This window comes from Acomys minous (genome assembly GCF_964271855.1).
Source record: "Acomys minous genome assembly, chromosome: 5".
Taxonomy (NCBI): Eukaryota; Metazoa; Chordata; class Mammalia; order Rodentia; family Muridae; genus Acomys; species Acomys minous.
In genome coordinates this window covers 122420902-122437930 of record NC_140494.1, presented here as the reverse complement: position 1 = coordinate 122437930, position 17029 = coordinate 122420902, and the positions used below count along the sequence as shown (strand labels likewise).

At 45.0% G+C, this 17029-nt stretch overlaps 1 protein-coding gene across 8 annotated transcripts in view; it reads left to right on the top strand.

Annotated features, from left to right (window-relative positions):
- MAP2K5 (mitogen-activated protein kinase kinase 5) overlaps nucleotides 1-17029 on the top strand; it is a 223792-nt gene that overhangs the window by 137532 nt on the left and 69231 nt on the right. For 6 of the 8 annotated variants that reach the window (XM_084781427.1, XM_084781426.1, XM_084781424.1 and 3 more), the window contains one exon: nucleotides 9902-9931. The exons of the other annotated variants lie outside the window; for them this stretch is intronic. In XM_084781427.1, the coding sequence (XP_084637553.1) occupies nucleotides 9902-9931 (30 nt within the window). The remainder of the gene's footprint in view (nucleotides 1-9901; nucleotides 9932-17029) is intronic. 8 annotated transcript variants of the gene reach the window in all.

Genomic DNA, 17029 nt, shown 5'->3' with positions numbered 1-17029 from the left:
ACCCCTGAGTGGCGAAGAGGGGAGGCTGGGGCATAGCTGTTCTGGTGTTCTTGACCACCCAAGCGCTCTCCTTCTCTGCCTCCTTGGCTAGCTCAGGCTCCTTGCACCTTGTGTGTAAGCTGTTCAGAGGTGCAGCACTGTTGAGCTCCACCCTCAGAAGTGGGACAAAATGACATCTGCCACGTGTTTCTGAAACTGCACAGGTCCCTGATAAGGAAGCACCAAGGCCGCTCTGTAAAGCATCCTGGTAGGGCAGTCCACCTCTGGAAACACAGCCCCCTGCAGATAACTTTCTGAAGAAATGGCGGTGCGCTAAGTATTGACGGATGAGGTAGACACCAGCAGACAGCTTCCGGCTGGAGCAGAGCACTTACCAAGCCAGGAGAGTTGGAGCATCATCCCATTTGACTCCCTTGAAGTTAAAATAGAAATAGAAAAAGTGAAGATTCACTGAGCTCGATAGACTAAACCCCAGCCCTGATGTTTTCTCAAATATCCTCAGCTGCACGACTACAGACAACAGTCTAGAGCTGGGAGCCCACAGAGGTTTCCTCTAAGAGATGTGGTATGGTAGAGCTGTCTGTTGTCAGAGGACAGGTCGGCACTACATATCACCTTAAAGGGGAGCCATGTCTTAATTCTTATAAGGCTTCCAGTGGTTAGAACTAAGCACATGAGATGAGGTTCAGTGTTTAAGTCTTTAATAAGAAATAATCCATCTGGATCATTATGATGCTTCACTATGCGTAGTGAATGTGGTAATGGCGGTTCCTTCTAGGTAGAGATGTGTTAAGTGAGAGGGCTCTGTGTGTCTGTTAAGGCAGCAGACCCCAACGCTGAAGCATGTAGTGTGGTCATTTTGGCATGGTAGCTAAAAGCAACCAAGCCATGTCCTTCTCAGCTGACCAGACAATTGAAGGTGTCTCCATCCCGATTCACATGAATACCTAATGGTGTTGGCCCTGGTAGTATTTCTGTTGTAATGAAGAACATAAAAAAAAAACTCTTGCCTTAGTGTTCATTTGTCCACAGTGCTAAAATCGACTAGGTATTAGAGAGACAGGGAAATGTTGACACTGACCATTACCAGGCAGGTTGTGATAAAATTCCCCAAGAAAAAAGTATGGGCAAGGAGTAGTATAGGGTTGTCTGCACAGTTGTGGCCAGACTCTTCTGGAACAGACATTCCCACAGAAGAGGAAGAACAAGGGGATGTGTGGGAGCTGTGTCCTGAAAGGCAGGCAGATTGCGTTTGTCATCTGTCACACAGGCTAGGGTTCCGGATCGGAACCATCCTTGCTGTTGCAGTTAGGGTGGTGCGGTCATTTGAAGAACAATGCTTTTCCTATTAGAACCGTGATGTGGCTGTGTTCATCCATCCTAACTCAACGCCTTTCTAGTTCAAAATCTCACACCAAGCCTCCTCTAATGCAGGGACTGCCATCAAAGGAGACCCTTTTGTGGTTGTTTGTAAGTGACTTTTGGAGATTTTTGTTATAGTTTAATTAGCAATCCTGTGAGCAGAGTCACTGATGAAAATCAAGATTGAACAATTAGAACGTCTGCAAGGCCACAGAAGTGGGCCTTTTCAAATAGAGAGGCTTTTTTTCTCTTTTTATTAAGTTTAACAGTTAGCAACCTTGTATTTACTGTGGCCTGGTTGAAATTAGGCTTTTTTTTTCCTGTCCTTTTTATTAAATTTAACAGTTAGCAACCTCGTATTTACTGTGGCCTGGCTGAAATTAATATATTACCTTTAAACACAGTATTCAGCCAGCCAGGCTTTGATTTAATGTAGTATATATAGACAGGTAGATATGCGCACACGCACACACACACACACACACACACACACACACCCCTACGCACACGCGCATGCACACACACACACATTGATAGACAAAAAAAATGACGCAAATAAATAGCATAATGCGAGGAGCATGTTTATGTTTCAGGTCAGCAGGGTTAAGAAGTCCAAGAAACCTTTATAGATTCAAAACAATAGCATTCGGTATGGAGTCTCCTTTTTATCATCCTTCCTGGCCTTTCAGGATAAGAAAACCACTGTCCGGCCGTAGTTTGCTAGCAGGAGAATTAGGAGTAAAGGTACTGACGCCTGAGGGGTGGGTCATGAATTAGTAATTGCTATGTGGCGGATGAGCCCGTCAGAAGAGTTGAAAATGAGGAAGTTGCCTCGCAGAGCGCTATCAATCACTCAGTGACCATAACTTGCAGTAATTAGTGTATTTTATGGGCCTTTGCTTCAGTGGCTCGAAAGCACATATGCTGCAGTCACAGCTAAACTTTGCCGGAGTAATATTCCAGGATGATTTATCCTCCTGCTGCACTGGGATACAACCCTATATTAGGTGAAGATTGTGAACTAAGCTGCAATAAAGTGTAAGTTTAGGTACAGTTTGCCCAGGTTGAGACCTCAATGTATCATGCTTCTGAGCGGTCGAGGTCGGGCCACACCGAGCGATCATTTCTAACAGTGAAACAAATAAAGCAATTAGAGGACCAGCATTAGGATATTGTGTTTGTGAATTACTGTTGCCCTCTCCCCATTTAAGCATCCACTGCAATAAGCCCACTTCTAATTAGAAAAACAGCATTGCTGTATTAGAATCATTTGTTTGTAATGCTGTCTTTCCTCCATGATTACTGGTGATCTGGGGTGGAAAGCGAGGCCTTCTGAGTGATGGAGAAGTGCTTGATTTATCCTTCTGTGCTTCTGTGTTTGGGCTCCTTAAGTTACAATAAATCTACTCAGGATCTGTGGAGTCTGGCGAAGAGGAGGATTTCCTTTAGAAATGTTGGCACATGTTAAAGAGCAAGCCTGGCGGGAACCTCCCAGTTAGGCTCTTTCTACACAAAGAGAGAAAAAAAAATGTTATTTACCAGCTCTCAGGGGCACTTGGCACTCTTCGTGCAGGCATAATGAGTTATTTGCTGAGGTTCACCCAGTGCACCGGAAGTCCCCGGGGCCTTCACAGACAGGGTTCCCTGCCATTGCCAAAACATCTGTAGAGCCCAGCGTCTAATAATTTAACAAGCTTTGCCACCAACTTACAGTATGACCTTGGGCAAATTAATTAAGCTTCTGGTGCCTCCATTGGGCCATAATTCTGTTTGTGTTAAAGAAATCCTTGGAGTTTGTAGGCAAGCATTATGTCAAGATATGTATGAATTGAATAAGGCAAGAGACTCGGCTCTACCGAACTCTCTGCAGATGAGCTTTGCAGCTTCTGATGACCTGTTCCTGGGCTTGCCTGACGTAGCTGCCAGTGAGAGGCTGGGAAGGCGCATAGTATGGCACCTTCATTACCTTTATTTGCCATCTTTAATTTCCAATGCATTATCACATCCTATGAGTTAAACAATAATAGTAAAACAAACTAATTGTCTTTAATTAAAGTGAATTAGGTTTTGATTTCAATATATTTGATGTAGTGAGAGCTGAGGATGTGGAGGGTCCCAAAGGTTATTAGGGCAGATTTCTGTGGGGCCTGGTGGTGTCAGTAATAACCCTCCTCCTCACGGTTCTAGACACGAACAGATATGTCATTTCATCAGTCTCTGTTACTCGCACTTATGCCCCTCCACAGGGGTCGCAGATTCCACAAGTTAGCAGCTAATGGCCTTATACATTAAAAATGGAAGCTCCCCTCACTCCAAGGCCTTGCAAGGCTTTGTTCTTAAGCCCTAGACACTGTGGAGTACAGCTGCAAACTATAGGCAGAAGATTAAATTAATTTGTAACTCCTTTTTTTTTTTTTTTTTTTGGTCCCGAATTGCTAAATCCTCCACATTTAATTGAAACCCTACTTCAAGACGCTCTGTGTTTCTGCGTTCTTTGTTGTCAGTTTAACCTCGAAGCTCTTTAACACTGGCAAATTGCTGTTATATCCTTTGGATTGTCTTGAAACCATTCCATAAGCGGACAGTGAAATTGATACATGGGAAGAAATGTCAAATCGTAGGGTAGATGTTAAAGTATTTAATATTTATTGTGGATCTTCTCCAGCATAGTTTGAGGTGATTTAAGCTTTTCCTTCAGGCCTGAGTAAATTGGTCTTGGGATAAAACCTCACCTAGGGAATTTTATGTCATCTAGTACTTACGTGTATTTTGTTTTGGGTTTTGTTTTTTTTTTTTTTAAGTTTCCCTATGTCTGAATGCACCAAGTGGCTGTCAAGTTTCTATGAAGTAAAGGCTTAACTGCAGCACACAGTCTAAATGCAAAATCTGTAGATGGAAGTTTAATTGTGTAAAATGCACACGAGGTAATTAAGAACAAATTTTAGAACATTTTGGACTAGAAAATTTCCCTTCAGCTATATTGAAAATGCTTATTTTCAATTTGCCGTTATGCTGAGAAACAGGATATGTCTACATTAAGATTTTTTTTTAATTGAGTGATTTTTAGTGCAAGTGTAAACTTAAAACTCATCCCGTTAGCCAGGTGAGGTGATGTACACCTGTAATCCCAGCACTCAGGGAGGCAGAGGCAGCTAGGTCTTTGTGAGTTCAAGGACAACCTGGTCTACAAATCAAGTCCAGGACAGCCAGTGCTACACAGAGAAACCCTGTCTCAAAAAACAGAAACAAAAAACAAAAAAACAAACAAAAAAAATCATCCAGCTTCATTGCTGGTGGCCTGAGTGTGCCCTCCACTGCTTCTGGCTTCATTGCTGATGGCCTGAGTGTGCTCTCACTGTTTCTGGCTGCATTGCTGATGGCCTGAGTGTGCCCTCACTGCTTCTGGCTGCATTGCTGATGGCCTGAGTGCACTCTCACTGCTTCTGGCTGCATTGCTGATGGCCTGAGTGTGCCCTCCACTGCTTCTGACTGCATTGCTGATGGCCTGAGTGTGCTCTCACTGCTTCTGGCTGCATTGCTGATGGCCTGAGTGTGCCCTCCACTGCTTCTGGCTGCATTGCTGATGGCCTGAGTGTGCCCTCCACTGCTTCTGGCTGCATTGCTGATGGCCTGAGTGCACTCTCACTGCTTCTGGCTGCATTGCTGATGGCCTGAGTGCGTCCTCCACTGCTTCTGGCTGCATAGCTGATGGCCTGAGTGTGCCCTCCACTGCTTCTGGCTGCATTGCTGATGGCCTGAGTGCACCCTCACTGCTTCTGGCTACATTGCCTTTTCTCTCTTTATAGTTCCAGAATGGCAGTTATTTTCCTGTCATGTTGTTACTTTGTACATATTTTCTGCCTGGCGTGGTGAGGCACGCCTTTAATCCCAGCACTCAGGAGGCAGAGGCAGGTGGATCGCTGTGAGTTCGAGGCCAGCCTGGTCTACAAAGTGAATCCAAGACAGCCAAGGCTACACAGAGAAACCCTGTCTCAAAAAAAGGGGGGGGGGGTTCTATTATGTATTTGACAATTGTTCTAGTTCTGTGTGTGTGTGTGTGTGTGTGTGTGTGTGTGTGTTACACACACAGAGTCCCAAATACATTTATTACTTACACTATAAAATCCTTCATCCTCCAGTGCTGCTACCTCAGGAACAATTCGTAGGTTATGGTTGGTCAAATCAAAGATCAATAAACAGCTCTGAGGAACATTTCTAGTTTCACAGTAAAATATTAGTGGTTCCCATTTTTCGATGTATTCCCAACTTGTGGTCATGTCCACAGCCTCTTTTTCCTGCCCTTCATACAAGAAATGTCCCACAACCCCTGTTGAGCAGTTGGTTAGTGTTTGGAATTAAAATGCACTTGTTTACTTAACATTAAATGGAATCCTTTCCCTGCCTCCTGTCCACCTCCACCCCAGCCACCCAACAGTAGACTGTTCCAGGTCCTGTACAAAGCCAGCTGTCCCCTCCTGGGAGTGGCAGGATGAGAGTCTGTTGATGGATTGCTGGAGTGTCTTCATTTTTCAGTACACTTTTTTTTTTAAACACTGGACTTAAGCTGCCTATATTTAAATGTTTCCCTTGTAAAGATGACAGAGTGAGTGGCGGTCCCTATTGGCTAAGCCCTAATCTGTTTGCTTTGTTGCAATCCTTCTTTTCCTCCCGCTTTACTTTAACTGTTAACCTATTTATAAATCTAAATCTACACATAGAGGTCATTGGTTGGCTGAACTTAAACCATTTTACTCAGTAAATTTAATTAAGAAAATACAGTGCAACTCATAAGCAAATGAGTTTTTTCCTAGTTTTAAACCAAACCACCCTCTTGAGTGCTGATTGCCTTGCCCGACCCCTGGTGATACAGAAACAGGCAAAATTAAAAAGGACATTAAAGCTTCATTAAATCTGAAACACATTTAGTACAGTGACATATCTGCAGGCCATTTCAGAGAAGATTACACACTCTCTTTTGTAAGTTTCCTAATTTATAATACCTTGACAATAAAAACTGGGGAAATGCAAGTTGATTAATAGGCCAGTAGGGGTAGGAGAAACGGACTAGCCCAGACCCAGCCATCTGAAATGCCCGCAGCATATGCGTGCCCTCCCTAAGGGCTCAGTGTCTATTTTGACTTTTGTGAAGAAGTTCTTCACAGAGCCATGTCTGTGCAGAGTCCTCTTTCTACTTCCACCTAACAGCTTGACAAAGGGTTCTGGGCCACCCTGTGTTCCCTTCCACTTGGTCATGAGACAAGTAGTGGGGAGCGGACAGCTCTGGGGCTGCATTCAGCTGAAGGATAAGGTCACAGAGAAGACAGAGTCCTCTGAAGAGGTCTTCAGTGTAGCCCATCACACCCACTTGAACTCACTAGTGTAGAGCTGGGACCCTTTAGCCTGTTGTCGCAGCAGCCCAGTGGTGACACTCCATAAGAAAGGAAGTGACCATTCTGCTACCTGTCAAAGTCAAGGGACCCTTCTGTGTCATGTAAATCTAAACAGATTACACCTGCATGATGCCAGGTAGGACTGAAGTCCCCAGTGGCTAGATGTCAGGAAAACATGAAACAAAGTCACACCCAAAAATAACTGCTTTCCCCAGGCCAGCCACTGCTGCCTGTTCCTAAGCAGACTGGGCAGAGGGGCCGCCACCAGCCTGCCCAAGTCTTCTCTCCAGCCTCCTGCAAAGCAGGGTCTTAAATGAGTGACACCAGCCATCCTTGCTTCTCTGTCCCAGGTATGACAGAGAGCCCTGGTACATGCATGCACGTGTGCCTGTCTGCTGGGTCCCAGCTGCAGACCAGTGCTGACTGGCCAGTCAGAGGTTTCGTGTTAGTTCTCACAACATCCTGCTCTGCCCTGGCTTCTGAGGCTTTCTGCCTATTCTATTTCTCGTGGGTAGTTGTGGTTGTTGTTTGGGTTTTTTGTTTTTTCTGTTGTTTGTTTGTTTGTTTGTTTGTTGTTGAGAAAAGGCTCCACTGTGTGGCCCAGGCTGTTGTTGAACGAGGATTCTCCCACCATAGCTTTCTAAAGTGCTGAGATTATAGACACCACCATCATGCCTCTTTCATTCCTTAATTCTCTAAACTGCAAGACCAAGAGTGTTGGCATCTGCTGAGTCACTTAGCTTTTGGTAATATGTGTGGTAGGCAAGTTCCTTCTGCCAGTCAATCATGTGGGCAGAAACCTTCCACTGTCCCCAATAGTATGTTCAACATGTACCCATATGAAGAGTGACATATCTCTATAAGGAATTAAACCAGAATGTTCTCAGTGTTTTATAACAGTTTTCTTGGCCCTTAGCCATTTTGGATGAGCCATCCATCTTTTGCTGTTTCTTTACCCAGATGAAATTAATACAGATCAATGTGATAATATGTGGCAGCTTTTTGGTCACTCCTCACTGCTGGCCAGGTCATTACAGAGTGATCCACCCACCACCGCAGACCACAGTGACTCGATGGCAGTCACACACTGTGCTCTTCAAATCTAAGACAAGACTGCAGCTTGTGTTGGGTGAGATCAGAGTGGGAGCAGCACAGCAGCACGTAGGCAGCAGCCAGAGCCCCACAAAACCTGCCAGGTTAGCTGAGCACCCGTCCTCTCTCCTGTGCCTCAGTTTCTACGTCTTCTCACTTGTGTTTGAAAAGATTAAGGAAATCCATCAAATGAAATAAGAGCCTAAGTGTAAATCTTGAAAATCCATATACTTATTAATGTGTCTAAGATATGAGCACAAGGTGGCCCTTGACTGGATACTCTAGCACACGCAGGTGCACACAGCACACATAGGCATCCAGATGGTGTTGGCCTTTACAAAGGAGTCCGCCATACAAAGTGCTATAGTTCGTCCCTACTACATTGCTGTTCAAACTGCCTTTAGAATTATGAAAACCTCAACATTGCAGTCTGCCCTCAGTAAGTAATCTTTGTAGGTATCCAGGGTTTGCACATATATGGGCATTCAGGTGTCAGGCTACACAAAGTCACATGGTCACCACGCTAAGGGTGTTATTTTAAATGCAAGCTGTGAGTAGTTCTCATAAAGGGAAAGAGGTTTTTTTGTTTGTTTGTTTGTTTGTTTGTTTCATGAAATGATTTTAAACACCATTTTGAAGTGTTTGAGCAACGTGCGTGTCTTGAAAACAAGTGTGCAGCTATCAAGGTCTCAGAAGATAGTGCAGTGTGCCGGGAGGCACGCTGGAGTAGGAAGCAGGTTTGGGGACAGTCCCTAGATTTCTCTTGACTGACCGCATGAGAATCCCTTGAGTGGGGCTCCAGGATTTGCGTCTGCCCTGTTGGCCCAGCTCAGGTGCACTCTGGCTTCCCTAATGTTACGCTTCTCCTGTGCAGGCAGTTACAGATGTGCAGGGGTTTGGAACTGAGGGGGGGCCACGCTGGGAAGCTCCACATTTTCAACATAGTCTCCTCTAACTAGGTCATGGCTAGCCAAGATCAATGACTCGAGCCCTTAATCCCAGCACTTGGAAGGTAGAGGCAGGTAGTTCTGTGAGTTTGAAGCCAGCCTGGTCTACAGAGGGACTTCCAGGGACAGCCAGAACTATATATACAAAGAGCTGGGAGGGAGGGAGGGAGGGAGGGAGGGAAGGAGAGAGAGAGAGAGAAGTTGTAGAATATTATTTAACCTGATCTTAATACATTATATCAAGCCTATTCTTGTCTAAGTTGCTTAGTTTTTACATGTGAGGTAACAAAAGTGCCTAGGCCAGAAACAAATTGCAGTATACAAATCAAAATAAACACAGAGCCAGGCGTGGTGACGCACACCTTTAATCCCAGCACTCGGGAGATAGAGGCTGGCAAATCGCTGTGAGTTCGAGGCCAGCCTGGTCTACGAAGTGAGTCCAGGACAGCCAAGGCTACACAAAGAAAGCCTGCCTCAAGAAAACAAAACAAAACAAAACAAAAAAAAAAACAAAATAAGCACAGAGGATTCACTCTCCCAAGTTTAGCTGGAGGCCTCCAGTTCCATGCTCACATGGCCAGTTCTGTACTAGTGGTAGGGGGTCCTCTGACAGGAATGCATGAAATGGTAAGTGGGTGAAAATAATAACCCAGGTTTCAATTTCATAACACAGCCCACTCCCACTTCCTGCAATATTTGATCTAGACCTGTAGCCTAAAACCCACAGAGCTGCTGCACTCTAGACCAACAAGATGTTACTATCTTACAAGAGGAAGGGTCCACAGACTTGTACATCTCTGTGTCAAAGAAGCTGTCACACACATGCAACATCCCAGGGTTGAGAATATACCAAGAAAATGTATGGGGTATAGTGTTCAGTTATTAAAATTAAAATATTGTTATCAGAGATAAAATATTGTCTGTTAAAAATGTCCATTCTAAATACAGTTTATAATGTAATTACAGCAATAATTTAGCTCATGCATTAGAGGGGTCGACTTTTTTTTTTTATTTGCTAGATGCAGTTCTGAAATGTAGTCCTTGTCTGTGTTAAGGAGATCTGCCCTGCATGCAAATCTATAACTAGACAAATATTATTTCCTTTCCCAGCTTGCTCTTGGGAGGTTTCCATATCCTCAGGTAAGATTGTTCATTACTGCCATTTGCCACTGTGACATTCATTCCTATGTATGAAGGTACAGGAAGCGATTGTGAACATTTGAGCCACATACAAATAAATCTGTCCTGTTAAAATGAAAAGTAGTATCTTAAAGGAGTCATTAGAAGTCTCTGTTGGCTTTTTTTTTTAACTCTAGACTTTCTTCCCTTGTTAAAGGTTGACTGAGACCACCGTGCTCCTCTTTGTGTGGCACTTGAGGTGCCCCTTCTCCCCAGCGCCATGTGCTCGTGGTGAGCTTGGAGGAGGGGCCCACCCTCTTCTTCATGCCCTTTATGAGCATTTTGGACTCAATTAAAATCATTCAATTTAAATGATGAAACAGGGTGCAGCTATCTAATGTGGGTCACTGTTCTCAGCAGGTGCGTAGGCCCCCAGTTTCACGTCATGTGATTTCGAATACACACCTTTTCCATTTTGCCCCTTCCTGTCCACAAATAGTTTATTGTCAAGTATTGCAAATCCTAAATTTCTATAATTTCCCCATGATTTTTACTAGAGAGGGATGCTAGCAGTTAAGATATAAAGCTATTTTGTAGCCTGAAAATGGTTCTGTTGGGGAGCAGTAAGCAAACCGTCCAGAGGGATGAGAAATGATCGGCTGGCGCTTCTCTCGTGGTTGCCGCGGACTGTTTTCCTGACATCTTGGTCTGAACAGGCCAAAGTGCCTGGAGGCATGTCTGATTTAAAGGTGGTGTTGGTCTCTGCTCTTTAAGCATCTATTAACTTGCTATTATTATGCAAATAAGTGTTGTATTACACATACTAATTTATGCATGGTTAGATTATGCAGATGCATCACAAACATGGTTATTGAATAATAGGAGGGGCGCCTTCTCCCTACCCGGCTTTAGAAGCGGTTCTCCGCGTGTTCTTCTCCTGCCAATGTAGACACTTAAAGACCCTTCGCACGCTGAAATGCCTCTTCCGAAGCCCTTTTCCTGCAGTTAAAAGTCATCAGATGAGTGGAAGAGAAACCCTCCCAGTGGTTAGGTTCGGGAGTGTTAGCCTCACTTTTCAAATTGGGAAGTCACTTTGCTTAAGCATAATCTTTTTCCTCTAGAACGTAGCCACTTGACACACAGTAGCACATAGATTTTGACCCATACAGCCGTGCCACTCAGCTCTTTAGGTAGTCCATCAGATTAACATCACATTGTCAAGATTCACAGTCATTTGAATATTTATCTTGTTAAGCCTCTTAAGTCTGTCAGTAATTTCTAAACAATTCAATGTTTGACTAATGCATATAATCCTGTAAAGCTGAAAATGAGCATGAGGCCCTTCATGACCTAACTCTTAAACTATTCTTATTTGACCACTTACAAGCCATCTGATGTGGAGTGCAAGCCAGGAGGATGGCTTACCAGGCAAGCCTGATGGTCTTGAGTATGATTCCTGGGACCCAAAATGCGTAATGGAGAAAACTGACTCCCACAAGTGGCCTCTGACCTCTGCATATGTGCCTCTCCCATAATAATAAATAAAATACTCTATACGTTCGAAAGATTGAAACTATAGCCACATCCTCTATGTCCCTAATACGCAGAGTAAGAAAGCAGTGGCATTCCCTGAGTGGGTGGCCTGCAGGGTGGTTGTCATTGTGTGACCTTAAGCCCTTCAAGTCTGTAGGCAGATATGGGAACAGACAATGTGGCTTTGCTAAATGACTAAGTATACCTGTCCTTGATCAGTTGAGGAGAAGTTAGAAGATTCTAATAGGCTGATGTACCTACTTAGCAGTACCCTTTATGCGAAGGTATGTGCAAGTCCTTGAGTTATGATTGGATGCTGTCTACAAAACGATGCTTTCATTTCAGATCCTAAAAGCAGCCTTGATGTCATCAGGTCCTTCCCCAGATCTCTCATTAGAAGTTTGGGCGATTCCTACTGAAAATCAGTGTGATTCACATTCACCCTACAGGCTTTGGGTCCTTGAAGACAGGCTGGGGAAAGGTCCTTTATAAATGCCTTCCATGGGCTGGAGAGAAAGTTTAGCACTTGAGTGCACTTGCCACTCTCCTAGAGGACCAGGGTTTGGTTCCCAGCATCCATGTCGGGCAGCTCAGAACTGCCTGTAACTCCAGTTCCAGGGAATCCAATGCCCTCTTCTGGCCTCTGTAGGCACCTGCTTGCACATGGTGCACACCAACTGGCCCAGACACACACATACATATAAAAAGCAATCAGTGAACCAATCTTTGCTGCCTACTCATTTCTTCTCCCCTCAAATGAAACAGGTAAAGGAAAAACGTATGTTTCTGAGGTACTGGATCATGAGAGCACACTTTCACTTTGTCCCACACTGCCACACTTGAACTCCTGAGTGCTGTGAAACAGCTTTCGGGTGTAACATAAGCCGTCGCCATTACTGACTGCTGTCCTGTGGCTGACTTGGTTCCATTGCCTCTCAAGTGGAGTGGGTAGACATAAGCCATATACTCTGAGTTGAGAAGGATCATAAGCAACATTGTATCAAACCACAGTGGTGTCTAAAAAGCTGATATCCGAGCTTGGCTAGCTTGAGTGACTAGAAGTTCAGCCCTTTACTTAGCTATCTTCTGTCCACCACTGAAGACTCTGCTATCCTGAGTGTGGTCCTTGACCACTAAGGTCCTGTCAGTTCGAATCTCTCCACACCTGGCCTGGGGTTAGTCCCATGGAACTGCTAGTCTTAACCCAAAGTGAAATCAAGGCACCAGATGGCATCTCCTACTTAGAGGCAGTTGAGAGCGCAAAGGCAAATCAGAGCTTGGATCGAACAATTCAGCTCCACTGCAGACTCGCCAGTCCTTCCCTATGGCTTCCTAAGTTTCTTGAAACCTTGCCTTGCTCATCTCTGAAAGAGAAATCTTCTCTCTCTGGTTTGAGAGATTATGCTGCTCAATGAAATAATGGATATAAAGCCACACAGGAAAATACCAAGAGGCCCCAGTGCCCCCACCCCAGCCTGAAGGGCTCCAGTGCAGGGCTGCAGCTCAACGCGGTATTTGCATCTTAGCAACGCTCAGCCCCACTAGACAGAGGGCAAGGCTAGGAGCGGCAAGCTTCCAGACTTCCTTGGTCCAGCCCAGTGTCAGTGCTGCTGACAGCATCTTTAGCAGTCCCTCCTCCAGCTGGTGACAGGGTGTGTATCGGTGCAGATGAGGGGGGAGGGCTCGGACATGGTAGTCAGTGGCCAGCGACAACTAAGTGAAAAGGCTAGGTTTCCTAGAGACCACCTTCCGTGTGGATGTCATTGTCTTGTGTAACCAGCTGCTTGCTGTTTGGAAACACTGGCAGTTTCCTTAAGACCTTAGAGTAGCACAGCCTCATTTGGATGCTGTGTGGATTCCAAGAAGAAAGGCTAGGGGCCTCCATTATAGCAATGTTCACTGTTGCTGCTGTTGTGAGAAAAAAACAGAGTTGGGGATATGATCCAGTTGGTCAGGTTCTGGCCTAACTTGCCCCATTATCTGGGAGGTGGAGACAGGAGGCTAAAGCATACAAGGATATCATTGGTTAGAGTGAGTTTGAGACCAGCCTGAGGTACATAAAAGTCTCAAACAAACAGACAAAAAACTATGGTACAGTGTCTTGAAGTCACCCAGCACTTTCCCTACTCAGATCTCCTGAGCACTTTCCGTGACCAGGCCGTACATCCCACCACAGAGAACCTCCAACCTCCCAGTGAACAGGCCACACACCTCATCCTAAACACGAGTGGGGCCAATTAGGTCTAGGACTTGGAGGCATTTAAACTCAGTGACTGGCTGTGTCACCTCAGCTTGGTGGCTGTCCATACCCTGCCCCCCACCCCAGGCAGTTCACCAAGCCCTCCTCTCACTCAGCTTCCCTGCCACAGGGTGCTGGGAAGAATGCGCATCACGGGGCTGTGCTGAGGGAGATGACAAGGCTCCTCCCTGGAGCCCTTTTGCTTTTCTCGTTATGTGTTTAGTAGAGTGACAGGGGGATGCAGATGGCCTCAGAGCCCGCCCCAGCCCCAGTGCCCTGAAATTCCAGGAGCCTGTGGAGCATGGTCCATAAAGAGATAACGAGTATTTGCTTTTTACAACATCTTACAAAGCTAACTCCACTGAACAGTTCAGCTTTCATGGCAGTCTGGAAAGGTCTGTAGGTCTGGACAATGACTGGAGCATGTAGAAGCAGAGACCTAAGAAACATGGCAGCAGGCAGTGGTTTGTTTAATGACACCATAATTTGGAAGAAATAAAAATGGTTGTCTGCTAACCGTTGTCATCCTTCATCCAAACTTTACAAGGAGGCCCTCCCTGCATTCGGACAGTGGTGAGTCCATCGGAGAGACGTGAGGGGCTGGCCCCACTAGGGCACCCAGGGGACTTGGTAGGCAGGACGCATCAGGGAAGTAAAGCTAACGCTGATACTTTTGCATATATAAAAATATTGTTCTTGTTTTGCCTACAATTCCTGATCTTGGTTAATAAATTACATCAAAATGACCCCGAGTTAAAAATGGGGGGGGGGGAGAATCTGAGCAAATAGTGCCCCTGGTATTGTAAAGCTTTGAATGTTTTCACACCCCATTAATTTATTACTTCTCTTTCTTCATCTTTAAATTTCATTTTTTTTTTCAAAAATTCCGACTCCCCGCTGCTGCAGTGATTTCCATCTTGTTGTTAATTTCCCCTGCTCCATATGGAGCTCCAGACATTTCACCTGGAGGCTGTACTAGATTCTGCTGGAGTGATCCTACTTCCGGAGGCCAAAACTGTCATTTAGGGTTCCTGGTGCATCTGTCGGCGCCAGGCTTTTCACTGGCATGGGAGAGTGTGAATAACAAATTGGATGCACCTGAGATTCGGATGATTAGTGTGCGCTGTGAATCTCTGAGACTTGTAAGCAGCTCGCTCTGGGGGAGGGGACGGGCGGGGGCGGGGGTGGCACTGAGGGTGGGTGGGTCTGAGCCCACACCTTGCGTTCGGGGCTTGGCAAGCGGTGTGCAGGCATCGTCGGCAGCCCTGGTGCAAAGATAGTAACATATATTTCATCGTGCCTTGTCATTGATTAGAAAAGAGCCTTTAATTTCATTTCACCCCATGTTGTGATTAATTTGCATTCTTTGTCAGAAGTTAATGGAGTTTTTTATGGTTCACTCTGAAATCCTTGAAGACATCAGACTTGATCTGATGTTTATACAACCGCCAGCGGAATTTTTTCCTGTGATTGATGGCAAGCTTGATGTTATTCCAAACGGCTTTTTAAGCTGTTTTTAAGAATTATTTGAATAAAATGCAAGCAAGATATTGTTGTAACGATCAAGATTATCTGTTAAAAATCTGTTTCAAATAAAGAAGATGATAAGTAGTAGAAAAGAGGATCAAAAAGAGAAAAGGACGGTGAATAGAGGCGTTATTTATTAGAAGTATGTAAGAATGGCATCAGACAAATTATTGCAGTGAAAGAGATCACTTTTATTGGAAAAATTTTATTATCATCTGACCAAATAGAATAATAAGTAAATCTAAGTTTAAAAAGAACATTTAATCTTAAGGATTAGAAGTTCTCGTGTTTTCTTCCAGCTTTGGCCAGCAGTGTGCATACAGAGATCTGCTGTTCTGACAGGAGACAGGCCTGTCACAGTTGTTAGCCAGCCAAAGTGATTACGCATTTCCCGTCCCAATCAAGAGGAAATCTTTAACCTCAGTACGAGTGGCACATAAGTGGACTATAGACAGTCTCCAGTGAAAGAAGGTGTTCCTAAGGGTGTCACCGCTGTCCTTCCCACAGACACTACAGAAATGGAAATACCCCATTTTAGAACCAAGATACTTCTCAGCGTCCCATGGTAGGAGCAATGTGTGTTTGCGCCCTGCACGACCTGTCAAGGTACACAGGGAGCTGTCGGTGGCGTTTTCATCCTAGCCTCCTGCTGCTGCTAACCTAGGAAACGGGTTCTCACATGCCTTGGGTTACTAGGGCCATTTGTTTGATTTGGGGGCCTCACCGTGCTTCAGAGTTCTGCCTTCTCCGTGATGGCTGCTCTTGAGCCCCACTCATGGGTCAAAGGCTGCTTATGCAGATGCCTACGCTGAAAACAGATTAACTTATGCGCTGTACCTGAAAGTTGGCTACATCTGGTTTTCATTGACATTACTGCTTTCTGATCCTTGTCTTAACGTGACCTAAGGTCCTTTTTACTCTATGTAATGCATATTATTGACCAAATTTACCCTGTGTTCACTTAAATAGAAGCAGCCTTTCAAGGAGAAATACTTTAACTTGGTTTGGAACCTTGCTGTTTAAATGTGTTGGGCTTGTCCCTTTCTTCCCCTTGTCATGTGAAGGGCTGACTTGGAGACGCTGCACTTGTTCTGCAGCAGCGAGCCCCTCCTTAGGGTATTGTCCTACTACAGGGTGAAGAGCCCGTGTTCTTAAAGCTGTTTAAACACGGAGCTCTCTTCAAACGCTGGTGTCACAGCACCGAGGAGTTTTCTTCTGCGTTTTTGAGATTGGGTCTTTCTGTGTAATCCTGGCAGACCTAGTACTCACTATGTAGCAGAGGCTGGCCTCAAGCCCTAGTGATCCTCCACCATGTAGCACAGGCTGGCCTCAAGCCCTAGTGATCCTCCACCATGTAGCACAGGCTGGCCTCAAGCCCTAGTGATCCTCCACCATGTAGCAGAGGCTGGCCTCAAGCCCTAGTGATCCTCCACCATGTAGCACAGGCTGGCCTCAAGCCCTAGTGATCCTCCACCATGTAGCACAGGCTGGCCTCAAGCCATAGTGATCCTCCTGTTTCAGCCTACTAAGTACTGGAATTAAGGCTGCACCTCTATGTTTAGCTAAAATACTGAGAGGGGTTTTTTTTTTTTAACATTTAATTGCGTGTGTGTGTGTGTGTGTTAAGAGCCTTTCACTGACACGTTGTTACTGACGCCAACGTTGATGGTATAATATTGTCTTACTGTCTATATTAAGTTTAGACTGCAGCTGTCATTCTCCGCCTATATACCAGCTTCCTGGCTGTGACCGTGCAAGTATATAAAATGCTTATCTTCTTTAAACAAAGCTTTTTGGATTCATCCTTGGTTAGGCAAGAC